The sequence below is a fragment of the Lactuca virosa genome, chromosome 9 (assembly GCF_052849685.1).
Source record: "Lactuca virosa cultivar CGN04683 chromosome 9, Lactuca_virosa_CGN04683_v6, whole genome shotgun sequence".
NCBI classification, from domain to species: domain Eukaryota; kingdom Viridiplantae; phylum Streptophyta; class Magnoliopsida; order Asterales; family Asteraceae; genus Lactuca; species Lactuca virosa.
In genome coordinates this window covers 150,924,579-150,944,034 of record NC_136434.1, presented here as the reverse complement: position 1 = coordinate 150,944,034, position 19,456 = coordinate 150,924,579, and the positions used below count along the sequence as shown (strand labels likewise).

Genomic DNA, 19,456 nt, shown 5'->3' with positions numbered 1-19,456 from the left:
CGGCACTAAATGCGTAATTTTCACCGACCACAAGAGCTTGCAACATATTCTTAATCAAAAGGAACTCAATATGAGGCAAAGACGATGGGTCGAGCTCCTAAATGATTATGAGTGTGAAATACGCTATCATCCGGGCAAGGCAAACGTCGTAGCCGACGCGTTAAGCCGAAAAGAACATGCCCATGCATTTCATCTAATATGTTCTCCTATCTTGTCCAATCTTAGCGACCGAATTCGAGGAGCCCAACACTCGGTAATTACCGAAAATGACATGCCCACGGGAATTGATGGGGAGTTGGAAACTAAATCTGATGGTATTTTCTATTATCAAGATCGCATCTGGATCCTAGATCGTGACAATCTTCGTATATTCCTGATGGAAGAAATCCATAAAACCCGATATTCCATTCATCCGGGCACTGACAAGATGTATCATGGCCTGAGAACCAATTATTGGTGGTCGGGAATGAAAAAGGATATTGCTTTATTCGTGGCCAAATGTCTTACATGTTCCAGGGTCAAAGTAGAACATCAACGACCCTCTGGACTATTGGTCCAACCAGAAATCCCCAGGTGGAAATAGGAAGCGATCGCCATGGATTTCGTAACCAAACTTCCCCGTACCACAAAAGGACACGACATCATTTGGATAATCATTGACCGTTTGACCAAATCCGCTCATTTCCTTCCCATCTGTGAAAATTTCAAAGTCGAAAAACTTGCTCGGATTTACATCAACGAGATAGTTAGTCGGCATGGCATTCCTCTCAGCATCATTTCAGATCGTGATGGGAGATTTCTCTCTCGGTTTTGGCAATCACTTCAAACAGTCATGGGAACCCGCCTCGATCTCAGTACCGCCTATCATCCTCAGACCGATGGTCAATCTGAGAGGACTATTCAAACACTCGAAGATATGTTGAGGGCGTGTGTCTTGGATTTCGGAGGAAACTGGGACTCTCATTTACCGTTGGTGGAATTCTCCTATAATAACAGTTATCATTCTAACATCAAGATGCCACCATTTGAGGCATTGTATGGCCGTAAATGCCGATCTCCTATTTGTTGGCATGAAATTGGTGAGTCCCACGTGATTCGCGCAACAGTGGATTCTCCAATCGTTGGTCCTGAGCTTATCCAGGAAACAACCGACAAAATCACTCAGATTCGCGATAACCTTCTCGCAGCTCGTAGCCGACAAAAGAGTTATGCCGACAAGCGACGCAAACCGCTTGAATTTACCCTGGGTGACATGGTCATGTTAAAAGTGTCCCCATGGAAAGGTGTGGTTCGATTTAGACGCAAGGGTAAATTGGCACCACGCTACGTAGGCCCGTTTAAGATCATAAAAAGGATCGGACTAGTAGCCTACGAGTTGGATCTACCAACAGAGCTTAAGAAAGTTCACCCAGTATTTCATATAGCCAACCTCAAGAAGTGTTTAGCAGACGAGAACCTTCATGTTCCTCTCGAGGATATCCAAATCGACGAGACAATGCAATTTACCGAGAAACCCTTGGAAATTTCCGACCGAAAGGAAAAGCAACTCAAAAGAAGTCGCATTCCCCTGGTTAAGGTCAGGTGGCAGTCGGCACGTGGACCTGAGTATACATGGGAGCGTGAGGATCATATGCGTACCAAATACCCACAACTTTTCTCTTAAGGTACTCTCTTCTTAAATTTCGGGACGAAATTTCCTAAAGTAGGGGAGACTGTGACATCCGCCTAAAATGGATTCGGGTCAACCCAACCCAATTGGAAATTTAATAAACCCTACTCAAGATTACTTGACGCTAATAGGATCAAAACCCACACACTACGATATAAATTGATGTTAATAGCAACATAGTATAGTACAACGTTATAACTATAATCAAATTAAATTTTGATACCATATTAAAATCAAATCAAAGTATAATGCTCTAATTAAATTAAAAGAATCAAACTTGAATGATATAATTAAACTTCAAATCAAAGTAGATTGTTATAATCAAATAATAACCTATCTTTTATAAAACTCCATTTTTATAAACTTTCCATTAAATTTTATAAAACTCTATTTTTATAAACTTTACTTTAAATTTTATAAAACTCTTATATTAATTATATAAAAGATGCTTGTGTTAGTGGGAAATTATGAAGACCACCAAAAGCAAAAAGATTATTCCCATGGTCTCCCACTCACACCTCCCATCCACTTTCCTTTCCTTTTTCTCCCAACATATTATTCTCTGCACCACTTAAACCTTCTCTATTCTTTCTCTCACTCTCAATCTCGAAATTCATCCAAGAGATACTCATATTCCAGCCAAGAACAATCTATTATACTCAAATCTTCATCCCTCTTGAAGCATTCATCAAGGTATGTTGTTAAAAGTTTCAAATTCATACAAGAAACAAATTAAATCCACCAAAATATCTAAAACTCATTTTATGCATAAACCTGATTTTTCTCAGAATACCATCAATAAAATAAGAAGTTCTGGAAATTTTCAGAAAATAACTTATTTTTATTGAATTATTATAATTATTGCAATAAAGTAGGGAAATAATTCACATAAAATACTTGTTGCATTCAATAAATTTTGAGAAAATTCTAGGATGACCTATATATTGATTAAACATGATATATGAAGTTTCATGCATTTATATTACTGTTTACTATTATTTATGATTTTATTGATTAATTAATAATGAAATATATAAAAAATACTTCCCATAGTCACAAATATCTGAAACTTATACACTGGGCTCTATATCATGTTATAAAACTATGGTTAATTTTACAGAATTTTTGGGAATAATTTACTATTTTTCCCGAATTTTGTGTTGTTTAATCATTAAAATATTAAATAAATACTAAAACAGTTCAGAAAAATATAAAAATTTTACAGTAATTCATATTGTATGAAATAATGATTTCCTAATAATTTCATAATTTTTCAATACTTTTTACTATTTAAAACCATTTTCCTAAGTATTTAAGCATGTAAAAATGCATTTTAATGATTATTTCATATAAATAATTGTTAAAATCTGTAAATAATTATAATTGGGCAAGTTATCATTTTAATAAGAAATTATTAAAATCTGGCCTAAATTGAAAATATAAATTAATTATGCAAAGTAGTTAATTCAATTTAAAATTCATTTAACAAATGAATACCTTAATATTCTAATCAAAATGAATTATTGTTAATTCATCTAATATAAGAATATGTGTCTAATTATTTGTATTAATACTCCATTCTCGTTTAGCAGTTCCTAAACCAAAACTATTAATTATATTAGGTTCTACGCCATTTTGACCCGAACCGTCTATCGTACGACACACGCATTTTGTTTTGGGACTAATGTGAGTAATCTACCCCATAATTTATAATTTTCAATACTTTTGGGGTGTATCATGTGGTTCTAATATGTTCCAACTTCATTTTATTTTTTTATCACAATTGAGACATTGTTGGGACATTTATACGTGAGTCATTAATTGTATAACTATTGTTTGTTTACGCTACATGTACTTGTAGTGCATTATCATTTTTAGTCTAATCTCCATGACTATGCCCGTATTCTTGAGGTACGTTATGGACAATAATAGCGCTATTGGGTTGACCATCCCGCCTTTGGACGCTAAGGTGATTGATCGCACGTGGTTGAGTGTGTTTGATGATTAGATGCTCCATCCTATATATTTTTATATATATATATATATATATATATATATATATATATATATATATATATATATAGGGTGAGGACTTATTGTTGTTGTTATCATTTGTTAATCAATTTTTGATTTATAAACCGTTATCTCAAATACAATTGTTTGTCGACTTCAAAAGAAAACAAATTTCAAATTATAAACGTTTCAACTTCACAATTTTCTCTACTAAAATTAGATTACTCACCAACTCTCGTAGTTGACCTGTTTTTACCCATGATGCAGATTTGAAGAATGAAGATTGATGAAAAATAGGTTGTGCCTTAGAAATCCACAAGACAATTTAAATTTGATGTAATAAATGTTGTTCGTATTTGGATTTGTATTTGTATGTTGTGGATCTTGTTTGCATACTTAGTACTTAATTGAATCTAATCATATTATAACATAGTTGTCATGAGACTTTGAACAATATATCACGCCTTGATCGATTCCGACAAGGATCGGGGTGTGACAGGTCCGGTCTATATCGTTGGACCCTTCGGTTCGATCTATATCGTTGGACCCTCCGGTCCGGTCTATACAAAACATAGCATACATATAACACAATGCACATAATCTCATACATACACATAGCATACAAGACCCTCTGGTCTACACATAAATACCACTCTAGGTAATGTATAGTGAGAAGACTCACCTCGGATGTCTCGGATAATATCCCGCCCGTGTATATACTGATCTAGCCTCTGCCTATACACATAACATAATCATCTCAATCAATCACGACTCTCTAGGCTAGACTAGACTCTCACATGTCCTCTAAGAAGGCTAAAAGGCTATTTTACCCTTCAAACAGTCCACAAGTTCCATTGTTGACCAAACCCAAAAAGTCAACAAAAGTCAACGGTCAACCCTTGACCAGACTCGCCGAGTGCACAAATGTGACTCGGCGAGTTCAGTCGTGAACTCGAGTCCTCTATCCCCCTTCTGACTCACTGAGTCATTCCCCCAATTCGGCAAGTCACTCACTGTGTGATTCACGGGAAACCCTAACCCTACTCGCCGAGTCTGCCCTTGGACTCGGCGAGTTCATGTCATGCACAAACTCAATTGACCTCCTGAGGTCAGATCTGTTCCTTAGAACCATAGATCTGACCTTCCCAAACCTGATAATCACGTAAAGCTTGGATCTTGACACTCATGTGACGCCTAGGAGGCTTTACTTGGTGATTTAGCCCCAAAAGCAACAACCTGAGCTCATTGCCTCCATAGCTCAACATAAAGCAAGCTGGAATAAGCTCTTTAGACCACTATGGGTCCAGATCCGAAGTCTCAAAGTGAATAGGGGCCATATTCTCACAACTCCTTCCAATAAAAGACATAAAAACTCTACATCTATGGATTCCTTCAACAAAACAGATAAAGGGGCGACATAATACCTCAAAGATGAAGTCTTTTGCTCGAAATCCCCAGATGCACAACCTCCTTGGTCCCTTCCAAGCTGGAATCACCTCCTTCTTGTAAGAATCAATCACAAAGATCAAGAAATGGCTCCTTTCCTCTCACAAACGCTCTAGCTCTTTTAGGGTTTCTCTCTGGGGTTTGGTAGCCGCAAGTGACGGCCCTAAGGGCCTTCAAATAGGTCCCAAACCCAAGAAATTAGGGTTTCATTAAACAGCGTGGACTCGCCGAGTCCAGTCATTAATCCAGTCCAACAATGCGCGGCTCTACTCGGCGAGTCTAAGCGCCTACTCGCCGAGTCCCTCTCCAAAACTCAAAAATAATTAGATAAATATAGTACCTAGAAATCCGGATGTTACAATTCTCCCCCACTAGAATCAGACTTCGCCCTCGAAGTCTCTCTCAGCAAATAACTCTGGGTACTGTTCACGCATCTCTAACTCCGGCTCCCAAGTCAGCTCGGACCCCTTCCGATGTTGCCACTGGACCTGAACCAATGACACCTCCTTGTTCCTCAAAACCTTGATCCTCCTATCCCGAATCGCGATCGGACTCTCAACATAGTTCAGGCTCGCATCCACCTGAATGTCCTCAAGGGGAACCACTGCCGACTCATCGGCGATACACTTCCTCAACTGAGATACGTGGAAGGTATCATGAATCTGACTCAACTCCGCAGGTAGTTCCAAACGATACGCTACTCTGCCCACCCTGGCGATCACCCTGAAAGGACCAATATACCGAGGCCCCAAATTGCCTCTCTTCCTGAATCGGATCACTCCTTTCCAAGGAGATACCTTCAGGAGGACGAAGTCACCAACCTGAAATTCGAGCTCGGACCGTCGTCTATCCGCATAACTCTTCTGACGGCTCTGGGCCGTCAGTAACCTCTGCCTGACCAGCTGAATCTGCTCGGTCGTCTGAAGCACAATCTCCGTACTACCCATCACACGTTGCCCGACCTCACCCCAGCAAATGGGAGTCCGACACCTCCTCCCATACAACAGCTCAAAGGGTGGCATACCGATGCTCGAATGATGGCTGTTGTTGTAGGAAAACTCTGCCAAGGGTAAATATGTGTCCCAACTCCCTCCAAAGTCCAATACACATGCCCGAAGCATGTCCTCGAGCGTCTGAATCGTCCGCTCACTCTGCCCGTCTGTCTGTGGGTGGTATGCGGTACTAAAATGCAGCCTCGTACCCAACTCCTCATGAAACTTCTTCCAGGATCTGGAAGTGAAACGCACATCTCGATCTGAGACGATCGAGATCGGCACTCCATGCCGTGATACCACCTCCCTCACGTACAACTCTGCCAACCTCTCAGCGGAAAAGCTCTCACTGATAGCAAGCAAGTGAGCGCTCTTCGTCAACCTGTCCACAATCACCCAAATTGCATCGACGCCCCTAGCAGTCCTCGGCAATTTGGTGATAAAATCCATGGTAATCTGTTCCCATTTCCATTCGGGAACCTCCAACGGCTGCAATTTACCATGCGGTCTCTGGTGCTCGGCCTTAACTCTGCGACAGGTCAAGCACCTCTCTACGAACCATGCAACATCCCTCTTCATACAGGGCCACCAATACTCTCTCTTCAGGTCCAAATACATCTTAGTGGCCCCGGGATGGATCGAGAACCTCGATCTATGCGCCTCCTCCATCAAGATGGTACGCGTTCCACCTACGAACGGTACCCAAATCCGACCCTGAAAGGTCGTAAGTCCTCGACCATCGGTAACGAACTCCGATACCTGTCCGATAACCCGCTCTCTCTTCCGGTTCTCCGGCCTAATGGCCTCAGCCTGCGCCCCTCGAATGGTGTCCAACACCGGAGTCATCACTGTCAATCTCATACAAACATCTCGTATCGGGGCACTCTCCGCCCTGCGACTCAGGGCATCAGCTACAACATTAGCTTTGCCCGGGTGGTACAGGATCTTGCAATCATAGTCCTTCACCACATCCAACCATCTCCTCTGACGCATGTTCAGGTTGGGCTGATCCATCAAATACTTCAAGCTCTTATGGTCCGTGTATATGGTACACCGAACCCCGTACATGTAGTGACGCCAGATCTTGAGGGCGAACACTACTGCCCCCAGCTCCAGATCGTGGGTGGGATACCTCGCCTCGTGAGGCTTCAGCTGTCTCGATGCGTATGCTATCACATGCCCTCTCTGCATTAGCACTGCTCCCAGCCCCGATATCGATGCGTCACAATACACCACAAAGTCCTCCATTCCCTCCGGAAGGGCTAACACCGGGGCTTCGCACAGTCTCTGGCGAAGTGTCTCGAAGGAGGCCTGCTGCTCTGGGCCCCATGAAAAAGCAACACCCTTCCGGGTCAATCTGGTGAGTGGCACGGCGATCTTGGAGAAATCCCTGATAAATCTCCTATAATAGCCGGCCAACCCGAGGAAACTCCTGATCTCGGTGAGGGATCTCGGCACCTCCCAACTCATCACTGCCTCAATCTTGGCCGGATCGACCAAAATCCCATTCTGGTTAACGAGGTGCCCTAGGAACCGGACCTCTCGTAACCAAAAATCACACTTGGAGAATTTGGCATAAAGCCTCTCTGATCTCAAAACTCCAAGTAACTCTCTCAAATGCTCCTCATGCTGCTCTCTGGATCTCGAATACACCAATATGTCATCGATGAACACGATCACCGAACGATCCAACATCGGTCTGTATACTCTGTTCATGAGATTCATGAATGCCGCCAGTGCATTGGTGAGCCCGAAAGGCATCACCACGAACTCGTAATGCCCGTAACGAGTCCTGAATGCTGTCTTCTGGATATCCTCATCTCGTACTCTCATCTGATGATATCCAGACCTCAAGTCGATCTTGGAAAACCAAGACGCTCCCTGCAACTGATCGAATAAATCGTCAATCCTCGGTAAGGGGTAACGGTTTTTGACCGTCAGTTTGTTCAGTTCCCGGTAATCAATGCACATCCGGTGTGAACCATCCTTTTTCTTGACAAAAAGGATCGGCGCTCCCCACGGCGAGCTACTCGGCCGTATAAACCCCTTCCCCAGCAGCTCCTGAAGCTGCGAGAATAACTCCTGCATCTCTGGTGGCGCAAGGCGATAGGGCGCCTTGGCGATAGGCGCTGCCCCCGGAACCAAGTCAATACGGAACTCTACCTGCCTCTCGGGAGGTACACCCGGCAACTCCTCGGGGAAAACATCCGGGAACTCACGCACTATCGGAACCTCATTGACCGACCTCGGTCTCTCTGCATCTACTCTCGTATCCACCATATAAGCCACAAACCCACTACAGCCTTGCTGTAGACTCTGCCTCGCTCTAGCGGCCGAACAAAATGCTGAGCCAGAATGGGTACCCTCGCCATACACCGTAAGTACTCCCCCACTGGGGTCTTGTATCGTCACCAACTGTCGCTCGCAGTCTATCATAGCCCCAAATTGGCTCAACCAATCCATGCCTACTATGACACATACGTCCCCCATAGCAATCGGGACCAGATCTATCGGGAACTCGACACCGAAGATCTCGAGTACACATCCTCGAATCACATCAGTAGCATACACTACTCGCTTGTCGGCTATAGAAACTCGTAGAGGTCGACTCAACGCCTCTCGCTGAACACTGATGTGTCGACTAAACGCTATCGACACAAATGACCGACTCGCACCCGAGTCAAACAACACCAAAGCAGGTACAGAACACACAAGAAATGTACCTATGCATACCTCAAAATAAGCATAATATCACAAACTCAATATAAACCGAGGAAAGAATACATACCAGCTACCACATCGGGTGCTGCGCGGACCTCCTCCGCTGTCAACTGGAAGGCTCTCCCGCTAGCCTTCGGCGCCTCGGCCTTCGCCGGCCGACTCTCTGTAGCTCGAACAGCAGGCACAGATCCCTGCGCTGATCTCTGCAGTAGCTGTGGGCACTCGACCTTCCGATGGCCGGTCTGGTTGCAATGAAAGAAAACCGTGAATCCCTTGGGGCAGTCCCTCGCATAATGCCCCTCCTTCCCACACTTATAACACACCCCAGATCTACATGTCCCCTCGTGGCTCTTGCCGCACTTTCCACAAGTGCGGCCCTTCGGACCCCCAGATCTCGAATCAGCGGGCTTTGCCCGCTTGGCTGCCGGCTGAGACTGTGTCGGTCGCCGATCCACCCTCTGAGACTCGGCCTCCTCCCTGGCCTGCGTCTCCAGCTCAATCTCCCTCTTCCGGACATTTGCCTGGAGCTTAGCAAATGTCCGATAAGTCGAGTTCGACACGAACTCCCGTATATCCCTCCTCAAAACACCCAAGTACCGGCTCATACGTGCCTGCTCAGTAGACACCTGCTCAGGGCAGAACATCGCCCTCTCATGAAACTTCCGGGTAACCACAGTAACCGAATCAGTACCCTGTTTGAGGGTCAAGAACTCCTGAGCCAATCGCTCCCTCTCCACCGGAAGAACATACTCATCTCGAAACATCGTGGTGAACCTCTCCCAGGTCACCGCAGTCAGCTCTGCAGTAGTGAAGTCTGCCGTCACAAACTTCCACCAGTCCTTCGCTCCCAAGCGAAGCTGGTTCAGCGCAAACCGAACCCTCAGATGCTCTGGACACGAGCAGGTATAGAAACAACCCTCAACATCGGTAATCCATCTCATAGCAGCAATCGGATCCTGCGTCCCATCAAACTCTGGTGGCTTCGTGTTGCTGAACTCTCTGTACAGCAACGAGTCACCCCCCTGCGGCCTGGCAGCAGCAATGGCTGCGGTAGCCGCAGCAACAGCTGCATCAGTAAGAGCGGCGTACCGCTCATCAAAAGCCTCCATCATCGTGGTCTTGATAGACCCGAACATCTCTGGAATCTCAGCGCGGATGGCAGCAGCCACCTCATCATGAATCATCTGGCGGAGCTCCTCATCGCTCACAACCCCCTCGCTAGTCCCTGGCCGGTGGCGCGTCCCAACCATGATGTCTCTCTGAAATACAACACAAGATATCAGAGACGCGCTCGAGTATACTCGCACTCGATAACTCAACCCTACTTGCTCCTTAGTACCCAATGGATTCTTACTTAGGGTGCACACTGCTCCGGTGTCTTTAGTAGTACGGGCCCTATACTACCGTCCACACCGCATCAGCATTCACTCTAAGTCCTCCTCCTTGGATTCCAGATCACAAGTACACTACATCTCACTGGCATAGGCTACCCTTCAGTAGGCCTCCCAATAGCTCCTCACTGCTACCTATTCGCTCTCAAGCATCATATAGCAGCAAAATCATTCCTAGGCTAAGGCATCACAGATCAGGCCACTCTAGTCCTAATATGATCACCTAGCCTACTCTAGCATGCATAATATCTCATAATATCTCATAACACATAAGGTAAGGGTATTTTGGGAAATCACCGTCCGGGCGTTGGCTGATCGTACACACTGCTTCCTTCTGCCTTTCTCGAAATCTTTTATTCTTTTAGAAAAATTGTTTATTTTATGAAAAGTTTCTCATCTCCTCAGTTTGAGTTCGGATTCATCCGAAGATGCACCCGAATCCCTCAAACCAAGGCTCTGATACCAACTTGTAACACCCAATTTTTTCAAAACAATTTTTCATTTCAAAACATACTTTCCACCACATAAAAATCACAAAATCATAATAAATCTCTGTATCATCACAAAACATGTCCCAAGATCTCATATAAATAAATCCTCTCTCGTATGTACGAATCATGCCGGCGCCTTCCCGGGATCCTCACTAGTACCTGAAACACATCACACAACAACTGTAAGCATAAAAGCTTAGTGAGTTCCCCAATATACCACATACAACACATACGCCACTCAAGGCTACATTACGACCCTCCGGTCCGATGTGTCTCAGCGGGACCCTCCAGTCCCGTAGCTCGTTGGACCCTCTGGTCCGGTCATAGCTCGTTGGACCCTTCGGTCCGGTCTGTATCGTTGGACCCTTCGGTCCGGTCTATATCGTTGGACCCTTCGGTCCGGTCTATATCGTTGGACCCTTCGGTTCAATCTATATCGTTGGACCCTCCGGTCCGGTCTATACAAAACATAGCATACATATAACACAATGCACATAATCTCATACATACACATAGCATACAAGACCCTCTGGTCTACACATAAATACCACTCTAGGTAATGTATAGTGAGAAGACTCACCTCGGATGTCTCGGATAATATCCCGCCCGTGTATATACTGATCTAGCCTCTGCCTATACACATAACATAATCATCTCAATCAATCACGACTCTCTAGGCTAGACTAGACTCTCACATGTCCTCTAAGAAGGCTAAAAGGCTATTTTACCCTTCAAACAGTCCACAAGTTCCATTGTTGACCAAACCCAAAAAGTCAACAAAAGTCAACGGTCAACCCTTGACCAGACTCGCCGAGTGCACAAATGTGACTCGGCGAGTTCAGTCGTGAACTCGAGTCCTCTATCCCCTTTCTGACTCACTGAGTCATTCCCCCAATTCGGCAAGTCACTCACTGTGTGATTCACGGGAAAGCCTAACCCTACTCGCCGAGTCTGCCCTTGGACTCGGCGAGTTCATGTCATGCACAAACTCAATTGACCTCCTGAGGTCAGATCTGTTCCTTAGAACCATAGATCTGACCTTCCCAAACCTGATAATCACGTAAAGCTTGGATCTTGACACTCATGTGACGCCTAGGAGGCTTTACTTGGTGATTTAGCCCCAAAAACAACAACCTGAGCTCATTGCCTCCATAGCTCAACATAAAGCAAGCTGGAATAAGCTCTTTAGACCACTATGGGTCCAGATCCGAAGTCTCAAAGTGAATAGGGGCCATATTCTCACAACTCCTTCCAATAAAAGACATAAAAACTCTACATCTATGGATTCCTTCAACAAAACAGATAAAGGGGCGACATAATACCTCAAAGATGAAGTCTTTTGCTCGAAATCCCCAGATGCACAACCTCCTTGGTCCCCTCCAAGCTGGAATCACCTCCTTCTTGTAAGAATCAATCACAAAGATCAAGAAATGGCTCCTTTCCTCTCACAAACGCTCTAGCTCTTTTAGGGTTTCTCTCTGGGGTTTGGTAGCCGCAAGTGACGGCCCTAAGGGCCTTTAAATAGGTCCCAAACCCAAGAAATTAGGGTTTCATTAAACAGCGTGGACTCGCTGAGTCCACGTATGGACTCGCCGAGTCCAGTCATTAATCCAGTCCAACAATGTGCGGCTCTACTCGGCGAGTCTAAGCGCCTACTCGCCGAGTCCCTCTCCAAAACTCAAAAATAATTAGATAAATACAGTACCTAGAAATCCGGATGTTACACACTTTTTACGTCATTCGGCACCGTGCCGGTTTTATCGCAGATCTTCGATTCGTCATAACTTCTTCGTTATAACTCGGATTTCGACGAGGTTTTCGCCTACGTGTTTCTAACGAGATTATCTACAACTTTCAATAATAAACTTTTACTTATTTCAAAGTTTATATTTTTGCTAAATTTCACTATTTGGTTTTTAATTGGAATCTCATAAGACTTCCAATAATTTATGAGTGATTCTAAACATAGTTTTACTTCATTTCTAGTAAAAACTATCTGTTATAACTTAACACTCAATTTCTCATAATATTTCATAATATTATTAACTTTTTAATTTACATAACACGATTTCAAAACGTGTATGTTACAAAATAATAGCAATGGCCAAACTAACAATAAACTCGTGTGGCCGTTGTAGGAGCAATAGCCACAATAAAAAAGCGCATGTTTGTTTACAAATCATTTATGACCAAACTTATTCGACACAATGCTTGATTACAACAAAACTTTTGCCGTGTTTTTTTTAAATTGATGTGACGAAAAACTCAATAAATAATATTTTCCAATAACTAAATAATAGCTACGACCATGCTAACAATAAACTCGTGTGGCAGGAGGAGTGGGATGAGCAACAATCACAATCAAAAAACGCTTGTATGTCTACAAATCGTTTATGGACACACTTATTCGACACAATACTTGATTAAAACAATACTTTTGCTATATTTTTTTTAAATAAATTTGAAAAAATCAATAAACAATCTTTTATGTGATCGAATAATAACTACGATCATGCTAACAATAAACTCATGTGACAAATGTATGAGCAATAGTCACAATCAAAGAACGCTTGTGTGTCTAGAAATGTTTATAGCCACACTTAATGGATGAAATCCTTGATTACAACAAGAAATGATGATACCTTTTAGCCACACTTTTATGATACGGTCACACGTTTCTAGTTGCTACGACCACTAAATTTTAGTGGTCATATGATTCCTAAAAAGACTTTCCATCAGACTTGACCTGAAAAAATAATGTGTGGGTAACGACATATGGTCACACTTTTTTTGTGTCGCCAATGTCGATTTTTGTACTAGTGTTGGCAAAGTTTGATCACCAACATATTTTCGAACTTTAGCAACCAAAAAATCATCATTACCTCCAAAATTCCACACCCACTTTGTCGGACGTGAGCTATGCATGCTTAACCAAATCCTAAAAATCTATTGAACATGAGCTAGGAGTGTTCCACCTGTCACCGGTCTACTTCAAGCCTATTTCGTTGTCAGGCCATTCCATCTATGTTTAATATTACAATCTTTAAGTGTTTCTAACAGAAACATACTAAAAACTCATATCATCAATGGATTTTTCCGAGCAAAGTATCTCTCAAGAATTGTGTCAACTCACCTTCTCCAACACTTCTTTTAATTGCATTTCTTGATATAATATCTGAATTATGGAATTGGTTTACCTTTCCAATACACCAAACTTCTCTGTTCAAAGTTGAGGCTTTGGTATTAATGTTAAACCCTCCATCACGACCATGAAATATATTTAACACCTCGATCTAGAGACTATTATTACAATATGAAATTGGCATTTCCATTTGTATAACAAGCATGTTAAGGTTATGGGCATCCATAAAACCGATATTTATGTCTCCTTTACTCCTATTAGCCAAAGCACTATCAAATTTTACCCAACGAAGTTTTTGATCTCCCTCCTTATTTCCCCAAAAGAAATTAGCCATCAACTTCTTCAAATACTTATTAACAATTCACTGCATACGAAACACAAACATGTAATAATTCCAAGAGATCAAAAAATATATTTAAGAAGCATCGATCGCCCGTCAATAGAAAGCAACGTAATCTTCCACGATGAGGGCTTCTTTTTGAATTTATTGATAATAACCTTCCACCCTGATGAGTACGATGAGTACGAAAGGCAATCTTCAGAACATCGGAATCTCATACCTTCAACTAATTGTAGCCTGATCGTAAATCTATCTTTGAAAGAACGTAGCACCTTGTAACGGGTCAAATAAATCATTGATTCTAGGAAATAAATATCCGTTTTTATCATAATTTTATTTACCTCTCGATAATTGATGCACATGCGCATCGACCCATCTTTCTTTTTCTCGAATAAAATTGGTGCGCCCTACGAAGATGTGCTCGGCTGGATGAAATTACGATCCATCAACTCTTGCAATCGATAAGAAGTACCTAATAATTTTGTTACAATACTCAAAATATTTTCTTTAAGCTCAACTTAAGTTAGCTGTGTGTATAAATTAACCGATCCAGTTTGAACCGAGCGATCCTATTAGAACTGACCGACTATATTAGATATGTAATAACAACTTGATTAGATCGGTTTAAAAAATCCAACTGTATTGGATCGGTTCTTGGATGACCCTGAAAATCTTATGGATAATCGAACCAAACCAATCCAACCTTCATCGAGATGGATATCCAATGTTATCATCCAATACATAGTCAATTACAATAGGTGGCGGACGCAGAAAAAAATATGAGGGTTGTATAATTTTTTGAAGGGTTGCACTACTAAAAAAAAACTTATTTTCGACGGCAGTGTCCGTCAGAAAATTAGTCGCTAAAAGGGTTACACCGACATGTTTACATTAAATTTACACGTATTAGGACTTTGTGACAAATTTCCAACGGATTCGTGACAGATTTCTAACGGATTTGTTGATGGATTTGTGACGAATTTACACTAAAATTTGCACTTGACGGTAAATTTTGAGGGATTGCTCGTGCCACACCGAGACACCAAGTAGACAAGGTTAGCCTGTGATTACCATCTAATGTTATATCCGCTTACCACCCAATTGAACTATAAAGTTTAAATGGTTTTTTATCTATTGTATTTTAGTCAAACTTTGAACCTTCGTGGATGAAGTTGAAGTGGCGTTTGTTAGTCTTATTTAACCTACTTTATACTATTTTGGATTTATTTATCATAATTATATTTGGTTGTTACTGAAAAGTAAAAATTGGATTAGAATTGATAGGATAAAAGATAACCAATAAAATATATCAAATAGATAAAACTAATCTAATGTAATATCAAGTTCATTTGTTCGATTCAGTTGTTTATAATGAATTGGATTTGATCGGTTCCCAAAATCCAACATCCAATGGATAATGATTGGACCGGTTCAATCAAAATCCAATAGATGTCAATCGAAGAATACCGTTTCTTAAATAACTTTTGAAATATGAACAATATGTTGGAAAAAAAAAAAAAAAAAAACTTTAAACTCATACTTTGATTTTGTGAAATCTATTTTTTAAAAGGTCAAAGAGAATAAGCTCCTAAAAGTTCTTTACCAAACAAGCCATAATAGATAGGAACTTAAATTACAAGTTTCGAAAAAATAATGTTAATTATTACATAGACATAAAAATAAATCCATAATACGGAGTGATTAATATTTTATAACGCTTGCCACTAGATAACCCATACTGAATAGACTACAGATATTTTTCATAACATGATATATTTAAGTCTTGAACAAATACGCCATTGATGCGCAGCCAAACCTTCATCTCTTTAGCTTCTTTACCCTTTAATTATTACATTCCAAGAACAATTCATCCACCAAACACATTCTGTTCCCCTTCACAATCTATCTTCCTCATTGCTACAACAGTAATCGAATCAAACTGTCTAAGATACGCAATCTTATAATTCGATTGTTTCAAGAACTCATAAGATCGATCATAATAGTTCCCTAGTGGCATAACTACAATCCCATCAACCTTCACAACCCTATTGATGAACTTCATGTTCTCAAAACTCGAAGCAAATACAAAATCAAACACCTCATTAGGGATCACCATTTGTCGATCCGCATCCGAATCAGTAACAAGATCAATTCCATAGTCATTCAAGAACCATAAACTGTCAAACAGATCACCAATTCCAGAGCTCAGAAGGAGACCCTTGTGTCCATCTTTGTAAAGACCTTCAACCACTAGATCTTTGAACACCATGGGTAGAAATTCATGAGAATCTTCCTCAGAAGCATCTCTTACAAGCGACCCAATTGAAGGCAATACGAGAATGAATAAAGCCAAAAACAATGACCTCGAGATTATACCCAAAACTCGCGAATCGGGTAGTCTGAATATCAAAACAGAATCAGGATTCAGCCCAATTGCTGGACGACCCTTTATCTGTCTGATCTTGGGATTGCTATTCGCACGATACCCACGACCCAAATTCATAATTCGATCAGAAAAACTCGAAAAGACAACAAGATGAGAAAGATCAAAGCACTGATAAGCTGAGAATCTAAAATGAAACCGATTAACAACAGAGGAAATGGATCTAGCGGGTGCAAAACCTGGCAGCGGTGTGGTTTCCACCCACCAGAGAAAGACGAGTAGTTTGATTAGTGTAACAAATAATGATCAATTGACGAAACATCGTGATTCCCATTACCTTTGTTTCAAATTTCACTGTGTTACAGAGCTATGGACTATAATACAGTGAGCTACATCGGCATTAAGCAAAAAGTGTTGCCCCCTACCCTGCTAGTGAAAGAAACGAGAATGGAGGGTGATTAAGCTGAAGAATCATGTGGGTGTTTGTATAATTGATGATTATTGGAGGCGTAGGGGATAGGGGTGTGGGTGGGTAATGGGTATCGTGTCGAAGAGAGTGTGGTGGCCGGAGGGAGAATTATTTGTGGGGAGGGTTCACGTGATGGAGGGAGATACAGAGGGAGACGAAGACCAGACCGGGTTCAACCTACCTCTATTATTTTGGTTGAAATATGGGTCGTGGGGTCCACTGCCCTTTACTTTTGGGTAACTTTGTATAGTACTGCTTGATCACAAATCATATATGCCAAATAAAATTAGTAAATGAAACTAGATAAAGCAATGCACAAAATAGATTTATTCATAGTACTATAGTAGAATCGGTTTAATTATCCATAAAGGGTATTTTTTATTTGAGATATTTTTGTTTGAGTTATATTAAGTTGAATTTTATTTACTTATTAAAAAATATCCAAGAAAAAGTAACTTACAAATTAATTAAAAGTAATTTACTCTAATAAATCAAGATTTATTTTGATCATTTGTCATATTTTCATTGGACATTTGTCATTTTCTGATAATTTTAAATTATTTAATATTCATGTTATTTTTGTGTTTTTTTTGTTCTTTTTTTTAAACGGCAAACGAATTAAATGTAAATCTACTCGTAATATTTCAACGAACGGTACAAACTCCTTTACAGGGCAAACTCAGCCCACATACTAAATGTCACATCATAATAATAATTATTATTAATATATTAGGTCATCAACAAGAACTAATACTAACCATTATAATGATGAATGTCACATCATCACCATATCTTACTCCCAAAATCATACCACGCCACTTCACCTTATTTTTTTTAATTAAATTCAGTTCAAAAACACAATAAAATTACAATAAACACATATATTTTTTTAAACTAGTTTTTTATTCAATAAAAAAAGACATTACATTAATTTTAAAAAAACGACAACTTAAAGTAAAATAGAAAAAACATAAAAAAAATGCAAACACAAACAACTACCCTTAGAGCATCTCCAACCCACTCTCATTCTCCATTTTTTCCTCATTTCTTCCCCTATTCTTCTCCAACCCTCCCCCATTTATTCCCCCATTTTCGGGGATATAAATAGTATTACACCAAATATGGTGTTATACTATTCATTTCTCCCAAAATGGGGATGAACTTTGTGTTGTTGTTTTTAGTCATTCTGTTATATATTTATACATTTCTAGTTTATTTTTACCTACTAATTATAATTTAAATATAATATTTAATACTTATAATATTTTGTTATATATTAAATTATATTAAGTAATTATAAATATAAAGTTTGTTTTTTGTTCATCAAATTCATATAAAAATTTAAATACATATTGAAATTTTAAAAAATGATAAGATATTTTACAAAAACTTATAATTAAAATATACAACAAACACAATAACATATGTTATTAAACATGTAGTTAACCTATATATTACAATAATAATCTAATAAAAACCAACAAGTGACAATACTATTATTTATTTATTACAATAATAATCTAATAAAAACCACAGGTTACAACAACAATGCACTAAGTAGAAAAACATTTAACAATTAAATGATTAGGGCGCATGAAACCTAAAGGGATTTATGTCTTTCACATAAAGGCAACATATTATGAACTATCAACCTACAAAAAACCTAATGAAATCAAAATTTATAAAGGAAGATTACATACCTCTTGATTTGTTATAGTAAACAAATCTAAAATCCTTCTTCAAAGCTATTGGAAGAAAGCACCAGAAATCTCGTGCTTCTGATGGTTCACACCCAACCCTAGCAACTAGGAGACTTGAAGAGAGAGGAGAGGGATGACAGAATTTTCAGCCTTGGCTCTTAGAAAAGGCGTGGCCAAAAATTGTATCTCATACGGTCTATTTATACCTTAATTAGGAAACCCTAGATAAACCTAATTTGAATAAAATAATATTAATTCAAATTGGTAATTATCCAGCTTCCTATTTATCTGTAAGGAATATTCTAGATGTCCTGGAATACTCTTGGAAACCACCCACTCCTTCCAAGGAAGGTTCTGGAACCTCTTGCTAAATTATTGAACAATTACAATTAGACCCTTGCAATTTTATTTAATCCAATTAATCTTAAAATTAATTCTAATTAATTTCTATTTAATTATTAATTAAATATTACTATTTCTAATTAATATATTATTTTCATAATATATTAATAAATTCATTTATTACTATTTTTTATTCATATAATAAATCAATAAATCAGTCTCTCTTTCTCTTTCTCTCTCTCCCTCTCTCTTCCTTTCTCTTTCTCTAAAAGTCATCATATTCAATTACTAGGTTTGAGGGAACCCAAAAGGACTTTGCTAATAATTCAAGTATATACTAATTCAGTTATTGACTTA

The 19,456-nt window shown here is 40.1% G+C and overlaps 1 protein-coding gene across 1 annotated transcript; it reads right to left on the bottom strand.

Moving 5' to 3' along the window:
- Positions 1-16,072: 16,072 nt before the first annotated feature.
- LOC145139915 (uncharacterized) lies at positions 16,073-16,708 on the bottom strand. Its single transcript, XM_079073578.1, has one exon. It carries the CDS (start codon positions 16,706-16,708, stop codon positions 16,073-16,075), a length of 636 nt encoding a protein of 211 aa, XP_078929704.1.
- Positions 16,709-19,456: the final 2,748 nt, after the last annotated feature.